This window comes from Aquila chrysaetos, chromosome 15 (genome assembly GCF_900496995.4).
Source record: "Aquila chrysaetos chrysaetos chromosome 15, bAquChr1.4, whole genome shotgun sequence".
In the NCBI taxonomy this organism is placed as follows: domain Eukaryota; kingdom Metazoa; phylum Chordata; class Aves; order Accipitriformes; family Accipitridae; genus Aquila; species Aquila chrysaetos.
The window spans coordinates 25,893,578-25,902,485 of NC_044018.1; the positions used below are offsets into that span (position 1 = coordinate 25,893,578).

At 40.4% G+C, this 8,908-nt stretch overlaps 1 protein-coding gene across 1 annotated transcript; it reads right to left on the bottom strand.

The window, feature by feature from the left end:
- Positions 1 to 1,652: 1,652 nt before the first annotated feature.
- Positions 1,653 to 8,672, bottom strand: LOC115351290 (glutathione S-transferase-like). The gene is given in 8 exon segments (XM_030037901.2): positions 1,653 to 2,049; positions 2,377 to 2,463; positions 2,465 to 2,509; positions 3,385 to 3,526; positions 4,398 to 4,530; positions 6,283 to 6,334; positions 7,297 to 7,406; positions 8,481 to 8,672. Coding segments are annotated over 7 exon segments (666 nt in total). The 5' UTR covers positions 7,384 to 7,406; positions 8,481 to 8,672; the 3' UTR covers positions 1,653 to 1,929.
- Between the last annotated feature and the right edge of the window lie 236 nt (positions 8,673 to 8,908).

Consider the following 8,908-nt stretch of genomic DNA (forward strand, 5'->3'; position numbering starts at 1 on the left):
GGTGGTGACTACCAACCCACGAACGTAAATTTAGGTGGGGTTTTACTAATCACGTAACAGAATAAATACATTATAGTTCCTTGGCGTGGGGTGCTAGCTTTGTGGAATTATCACCTAGCACCCATCTTCGCACAAATAGGAAGTAAATAATTATCTCAGCTCTATGTGTAAGATTGGCTTATTGCACACCACGTATCAAGCCCCGCTTGTGGGACAACATGAGCGCATGCTCCTAAAACCGCCTGACTGTGCAGAGGAACTTGCACTGCAGAGAGTTGGCAGCCACAGCCAAAGTTTCTGGCTCAAATTTCTGACAGTGCTCAGCAGCTGCAAGTGCTGCCCGAATGCTTCAGTGAGGCGGGAGGAAACGGCTCTTGCAACAACTCTAATTAAATCCATGCTCTATCTGTGCAGAAAAACATTGGGTTTTTTCCTTTCTTCATGCTAAAAACTGGTTCCAGCCACATGGCATTTCTTACAAGGAAACTGTGGGTACTAGCAAGGGTTTTAGTGCCCTGAGTTTGCCCAGCTTAAAACTGCCAGTACTAGATCATTAGTTGGTTTTAGGGTACTGGCTGTTGCATTTACATACTTCGTTGATTTGGTGTTGAAATAGTATACATATTTATGTGTTCGACTGTCTTGCTAGCCTCTCAGTAGTAGAGCTTGATTTAAGTGATTATAATGTACAACTTATGTACAACTTACATTTAACTGAGTTTAATATAAAGTGACATCAGTCAACAATGAACTCCTACATTTCAAGGTCTCACTAGCACCTGACACCAATCTGACTCCTCCTTCCTCAAACAATAAGTTTTCAACTTGACAGTTGGCAACAAGCATTAGTTTCTCAGTCGAGTCTGCAAGGTGCTTTTAGCTGCTACAGTAGACCTTATGTTAAAGGATGTTGTGGGAACATATTTAGCTAATGGTCACAAGAGCATTCCAGACGCCTTTAGAAGGCCTTGAACAGAATAAACAAGAAGACAAAAATAAGAAAGATACCAATTAGAAAAACACAGGTGCGCATTCCATGATAAAGAGAACTTGGCACAAACAACCTCAATTCGGCAGTTTATCTTGACCAATTAGACTGAGACAAGTCTCACATGTTTTAGTATAACCAATTATGTTTTATGTTTATGTGCGTGTACAGTGTTGATATAACCAATCATTAAGTGTAACTAGACGTGTGGACAGTGCATGAATAATGTGTGTAACCAATAGTAAAATAGCTAAACGCATGTATGGATGTAATCAATGTATAAAATGATGTCTGATGCTCTAGTAAAGTGGGCTTCACCTGATCACATTGGTCTGTGTGTGATGTCCTGAGCCTCCGCAAAAGGAAATATTGGTGAAGCTACAGCACAAGAGTTTAAATGTCTAGTGACAACACACAGGTGCAGTAGGACCTCTGGTCCCAGCATACTCCAAGTTAAGGTCAGAGGAAAGCTGAATCCAAACCTGTCATCCCCATCAAACCAGAACCTGCAGGCTTTTCCTGACATTTCCCAGAACAGATACATCGTCCACTGTTTGGACTAAGCTCTCTTCATTTTCCAGCAACTCTTGGGAATGCCAGAAAGGCAGAACCAGAGAGTCCTTAGGTATATAAATAGCAGCAAGAAGTCATTGAACAAACCAGGTTTGAGTGTCAGTAGTAAGACTTTATTTCAGGTATTCTCTCAAGTAATTTAAGACATCCTGTGTTGTCCAGTGTACCCCATAATGCAGTGAACTATTTAATTTGCTGGTACGCTCATGTTGATTTACCTTGAAAGTGTTTGCAGTAGGCTAAAACCAGTCCTGTAGCTAATGAAAGAGAGATCGAAAACTTTTTCACTACTTTCATTAATTTCATTTTGCCAGCATCAGCAAACACAAAGACAATGAAATAGAGTTTCTGGGGGTTTTGGTTGCTGCTCAGTGGAAAATTTTCATCAGTTTTGGTACATCTTTTTCTTGTAGTGGTGGTTTCCTCTGGCTGCCAGGCTGCAGGAATTTCTTTATTGTGGGGATATTGCTTATTCTGGCTTTAAAACTCTACAAAAAAAAAACCAAAACATCACTGTGCTTAAGAACCATGGTAACTGTCAGACATTTAGATGTTATCCATGCTCTAAAAGTAACATTATGGGTTGATTCTGCAGAAGAATCTATATGCTTCATCCTATTATGCTTTTGTGGCTATAGTGACAGAAGGTGGCAATAATCATCAGTATTTGAGGCCAGCTAAAAGTACTTAGGATATTTGATGTTGATTTTGTCTTTCACTTCTTTCCTCACCCTCCCAATCTCCCGTATTTCTCAGCCAGTTTAGATCAGTGGTCCTGCTTTGATTCATTGGCCATTCAATGTCCATTCAATTACCTGCAAGAGGGGAAATTTGACAAGTATATCAGGCTTGCACTCTTCTGCCATTAAAAGGGTTTCAAGTAATTGTACATCTGCCCTGCTAAAGCCGGTTGCCAACAAGAAAGTCTTGTCCATGGTCTTTCAAAACCTAAAAACAGAGAACCAGAATTAGATGTCTCTTTTTTTTCCCTCTCTATGACTTAATATGATATATTCAAAGCAAGGTCATACACTGCATGGAGTTATCCTTTGAAAGAAGGAAATGCAGTAAGAACATCTGTAGTACAAATGAATGATCTGACCACGCTGTCATCCTAGGCATAATTTGTCAGTCCTTTCTCTTCAGCATTTCTTTCTGGCAGCTCAGTTGTACCCCTCTTGCCTTCACTTTTGTAGCTCATGTAATTAGCACTGCTGAGTTGGAGGCTAAGCCTTATGGGATACAACCACCACTGCAAATGCCTATACAAAATTTACAAGAGGCTTAAGTTCAGCGGATGGCATAGTAAGAATATCTTGGACTCTTTCAAATTATGGGCAGCTCCCTTACTTCTCACCTGTTTCCTCTTCAATTTTGGGAATATTGCATTGGGAGCTCTCTGTGCCTCATGGTCTTGAAACCCAGCTAATCCATCCTCCCTTTTGTTACAGAAGGAGCTGTAAAGCTTTTACATAGCATGTATGGTAGAGGGGGTTCTGCACTTCAGGAGGAAACTTTATGTAAAAGCTGATGCTGTAGTGTCTTTTGTCTGAAACAATATACAGACTGAAACATGGACATTTGGGGAGATCAGTGTGTCCTGGGTTTTTGCAGCTCTGCATCTCTCCCAGATTTGTAGTGCCTTCTGTCCCCTCTGTAGTGTCCTGTCTCCATCCTCATTCCAGCCCCACCAAAACCGTAGCATTTATATTTAAGTGGTAATTCTTCTTCTCTCTTTTCCTCAATAAAAATTGTTTGTGTAGGTCCAGTATGGAGTTTCAGGGAAACAATATTCATTAAGCTACTACCTCTTTGCCACCTACCTTCTCAAAGACTGGGAAGTATCTGTTTGTGGCCTTGTCCACAATAGTAGCAAAATGTTGCTCCTTTTTATCCGCTGGTTGGAAAGTATGGGTCATGAGTAACTCGTTCAGATCTATTACTGCTTCCACATACATATCAATTCTGAAAGCAATAGATCCAGTTGGTTAAGCCAAACACAGTAGGTCTGAATAGCACCATAGCTACTGGCATAACCCCACTGAGATGTTGGGAACTCTCCACCTCTTCTATCCAGCACGCATAGCTTGGAGCAGTTCCCCCTGGAGAGCAGTAGCTTCAGGGTGGGGGCGAGGGGCAAACGTGGATGAAAGACAAGTGCAAAGTGCCTAACCAAAAACTAAAAGACTGTACCCTTTCCATTTTTCACTAGGGCTGATACTTCTCTCTATTAAGTTTTTTCAAACCTGAATACAAAATTGGCACGTGTGTTATCCAAACTTGTGTTAAAAATCCAATCAGACATGCCAAGTTGAACAGTGGGTCTGTACAATTCCTAAGAAATATTTTGACATGTGTTTACTGGTGGCAATTAACTGGAAGCATTTAAAAATACTTCAGGTCAAACCATGTGCCCTAATAGCCCTGTCCTTTAATAACCAGTTATTAATTCTAATTCTAATTCCTGTTTATTAGAGAGACAATTTTTTTGTTTCCATCAGAGACATTTCCCTGAATTTGATGTGGAAATGCCTACTGCTGACAACTGCAGAAAATGAAAAGCAGCATTCGTAAGAGAGCCCACCCTCTGCACTCCTAACTGCTTTCTTCTAATAACTGTATTGACCTTTGATCTTCATGAACTCCCTTGCACCATGCTGCCTATCTAATCTAGCTGATTATTACTGTTGTAGACATCACCCGCAGTCTCAATCAATATGTGCTACATGAAAAGCTGCTGTATCACCCTGAATCTAACTGTGAGCTGGGATACTTTTGTGTTACACAGGTAGTATGAACTGTAGTCTAACAAACAAAGGTGGTACTGTTACGGTACAGGGCTCTCTCCTTCAGGTCCTTCCCGTAGAGGTTGTACTTCGTTGCAATGTAGTTGCTAATGGCTCTGCTCTGCACCATCTTCATTCCATCGATCTCCACCATTGGCACTTGCTGAAACAGCAGGGATCCATCTAGGGAAAAGGGGACAAGACAAGGAGACATTCAGTCTCTGAATGAGAACCATTAGTAGGTGGGTGGCAAAGTAACCACATGTATTATTTTTTATTTAGAATCATAGAATCATTTAGGTTGGAAAAGACCCTTAAGATCGAGTCCAACCATTAACCTAACACTGCCAAGTCCATGGCTAAACCATGTCCCTAAGTGCCATGTCTACACATCTTTTAAATACCCCCAGGGGTGGTGACTCAAACACTTCCCTGGGCAGCCTGTTCCAATGCCCTTTCAGTGGCAGCCTTCCTCATTCTCACAACAAGGTATGGAAATGCTTACCATGAAACCAAGAACCATTTCTTAGTAACATGTTAATAACTTAGTATTATAGCAATCAGCTTCTTGAATTTTCTTCAGGTCTGAGGAAGCACCCAAATGCAGAACTTCTAGCAGTCACATACTGAAAAAAACATGTCCTGTGCTGCATGGCCCTGACCCAGATGATTTTCATGGAGGTTAATAAAGATGAGAAGGATATGACCCAGCCAGTTCCTGTCATGCTTTGGTAAGTATTATGGAAATCTGGACTATTTAAAGGCTTATCAAAATAAAATGTGAATATAAATGCATATAATATCTTTGTGACTACTATATTGGCTTTATAGAATGGAATACATCTGTACGGTTGTGAAGCAGGGAATAATAAGTGGGTTTCATGAGATTCCTGCAAGAGCCAAATATCACTTGGTGTGAGACTGTAGCTATGTAAATCCCTTATTAGTCTGCAGAAGCCTTATTCTAGCAAGGAAGAAGTCAAAATACCTCCAGGAACCAATCAGAGAAGTGAGTCAGAGTATTTGCTTTATGGATTCATATTTCTTGACTCAGATAACTGATCAGCTACATCCGTCTTCATATCCACTGTAAGGCAATCATGCAGAGAAACTGTCTGCTATTAAGGGCATTTTTTCATTCATGCTCGTGTCTCAAAATAATTTTTGAAAGCTGGCAGGTGGCAGGGGGATCAAGTCATTGTTCCTAAAGCAGACCAGGACTGCAAATGCCAACCCCAGCTCAGAGTTCTTTGAAAAGCCAAATAAGAGCACAGACATGTAATTCGGTTTGGAGGAAATGCAAATATCATGTTCACAAAGATGGAAGCTAAAGATAGCAAGGTGAGTAGTTGCCTTGGGAAACAGGAATGCATCAGAAGTACAGGTCAAACTCAGAAATCTGGAGCTCTGATTTCATATGGATTATAAACCAACTTTGTAGTCAACCTAAAATGCTAATGAATTCCAAGATGATCTGATTACAAAAACCTGTCATAGGATGGGAGGCAATGGGCACAAACTGAAACAAAGGAGAGTCAATCATCTGAACTTAAGGAAAGGCTTTTTTACCATGGGAGTGACTGAACACTGGCACGGGTTGCCCAGAGAGGCTGTGGAGTGTCCATCCTTGGAGATACTCAAACCCCAACTAGACACTGTCCTGGGCAACTGTCTCTAGGTGGCCTTGCTTGAAGAGGGGAGGTGGAGCAGACGATCTCGAGAGGTCCCTTCTGACCTCAGCCATTCTGTGATTCAGTGAAGACTGAAGCAACTGGGTGGATGATACCGCCTAACACACTGCAGTGTGCATCTGTGATACCTCATGTACAATCCAGTCTGGATTTTCTTTTTAGGAGACATAAGACTTATTAGGTGTTCTAAGAGAAACAATTCTAATTATTATTATCTAATCATTAAAAAGTGAAGGAAACTTACCCTTCTGTAACTTTGTCAGGTCATCCTTTGTTTCCAGAAAACATTCTTCAAACTGCAGGAAATACAGAAGAAAAGTTGTGTTGTCACTGCAAATTTTAGCTTCTGCTTTGCATGAAACAATGACAGCACAAAGAGCTGTGTTTTGGGGAATTTTATTTTTTAAAAAATACATCAGATTTGAAAGTGATATCTTTAAAAATTTATTTTGCCTCTGTCACATCCCCTCCTCTTCCCTTTCACGTGTGATTCATATTTTTGTGCAGGTAAGATTTTGGGTAAAGCTGAAGTGACTGAAAGGCACAAAACCCTGTCTGCTGAGCAAACGATGACCATGCTGCTTCAGTTGTCAGTGCTGGCAATAGGTGGTTCAGGGAGAGAGGAAGATAGGTAAATCCACACTGCAGCAGCAGAACAGTGGTATAGCTCCTTTGCCACAAGCTGGCAAAAGGTGGGACAAAGAGAAGAGATCACGTGCCCGGTGCAGCTTTTTGGCACATTGCCCATCACCATGACAAAAAAATCACAGCTCTTAAAACACACAGATCCCCACACTCCCTCTCCAGTTTAATATCAAAACCCATTAGAGGTAAAAACAATTACTCTGTGTTTTATAACATACAGTACCTTCAGGGGTAAGCTACATTGTAGTAGGCATAATATTTTTTTTCTGTTTTGGACATTGGGATTTAACTGAAGGTCTTCAGAATTGAAAGTGCTCGACCCCTGTGATCAGAAGATAAAAAGCCAGGGTCTGCTGCTGTGGTTTTAAATTTTTTCTTTCACTAGCTACACGGGAGAGGCATTTGTGGTGCTACCAGTAGGCTTGGCGCATGATACTTGGAAGTGAAACAGGAACTTGCCCCCCTGCTTAGGGTAAACTAGTGGTCATTGTTGGCTTGGCCAACAAATGCACTAAATGCAGAGCCTGCAACTGCTGGTCAGTCACATTTTTTATAAGGAAGAGTAAAAATACATATTTGTCACATGCTGTTAGTATAAAAAACAGAGGCAAACCTCAACCCCAGCTGCTGCTAGTAGCCAACGTATTGATTCCATTCGGCCTCGTCCGTTGAAGTAGTGCAGCTTGGGTTTCCCAGACATGTTTCCGCGTGCCTGATTTCCTACTGTAAGTTTTGCAAAATAAAGATTCAGAATGCTGGTTTTGAGCTTCCAACTGGTTCTCAAGCATTGATCAAAGTTGTCTTGTTTGAAACCAACGATTTATGGTCCAAGACTCTCATCAGATTAGCAGAGGAGGTAAAAGACTATATTGAGAGACTGCATTGTATCATTTTGCCTTAAAATGTCTTTTATATGTGCAGGTTAGTTAAGCAGAACTCTGTACTGAGAGCAATTGGCCCATGTCAGAGAGAAAGCAAATCAAAACCCATTTGCATCCCAAAGTGTTCTGCTCTGACCAAAAAGCAGGGTGTGCAAGATACGCTGCTCTGTTTATTTTGGCATTATCTCAGGATACAGTTTACTGTTTAATTAGATACACAATACAAACTCAGCAACTGCTGTGCTTTCTCCAGCAGCCATTATGCTCCATTATAAAAGTGAGAGGAAGGATTTTTTTTTCCCCCATTATAAGCGTTCAATCTCATTTGCAACACTCCCCATTCCTCTCATTTCTTTAGGCAAGCACCCGAGGACATGGAATTTAATTTTGTCTCTGGTAACATTAGATTTGCCTTTACCACAGGCAGGGCCAAAGTGCAATACCTGCTTGGTCCAATCCCAACTCTGCTGGAATTTAAACCAACAACGATTTCTAGACAGACTGTCATCCACCCCATTCAGAACCTGTGCGTGCACATCAGCAGCAAACATGTAGACAGTGCCTAGTTTATACTAGCTTCACAGTTATCAACACCGTGTCAACAATAAAATTGAAGCAAAAGAAAATAGCTAAAAAAAAAAAAGCGTATTCCCTTTGTAAATAACATGTCATCTTCTCTACAATAAGAAGAAGGGTGTGAGTGGAAGCACTCCACACTTCTGAAATCTACATTTCTTTTGCTTAAATCTGTACACCTAGAAAGTTGATTAATGATTTAATCATTTGATTACATTTGATGTACATAACCATGTTAGTAAAGAAAGTACATACAAGTATACAACCCATAAAACCCATTCACTGACTTAGTTTCAAGTACACTAATTCCCTATGCATGTCCAAAATCCAAAAAGCTTACCTTGTACACAGTATAAACTCACTCTAAGCTCAGTCAGTAGCTTTGCCTTGAGGTTATACAGTTCTGTAGCCCCTCCTACAAAGAGAATTGCAAACAGTTCTCTGCCAATGGGAAACTCCTATTTCTTAAACAAGTAAAACCAATTAGGTCTGTTTACTCACTTCTCACCTACAGAAAATAAATTCCTGACTAATGCTGACTATGTACAAATGTGAGATTTATGAGAGGTCATGATCATTGGGAACATCTGTGCCAGCAGAAAATTGTATGCTTCCTATTTTCGTTGTTTGGCAACCTGATAGTTAAAAATAATCAGAACAGCTGAAAAGCTCCCATGTTTTTAAAAAATACTATGATAGCAATCAATATTTTATTTTAATTTTCTATTTTTTTTTTACTTTTAACAGATTGCTGCTTTACATACGTCA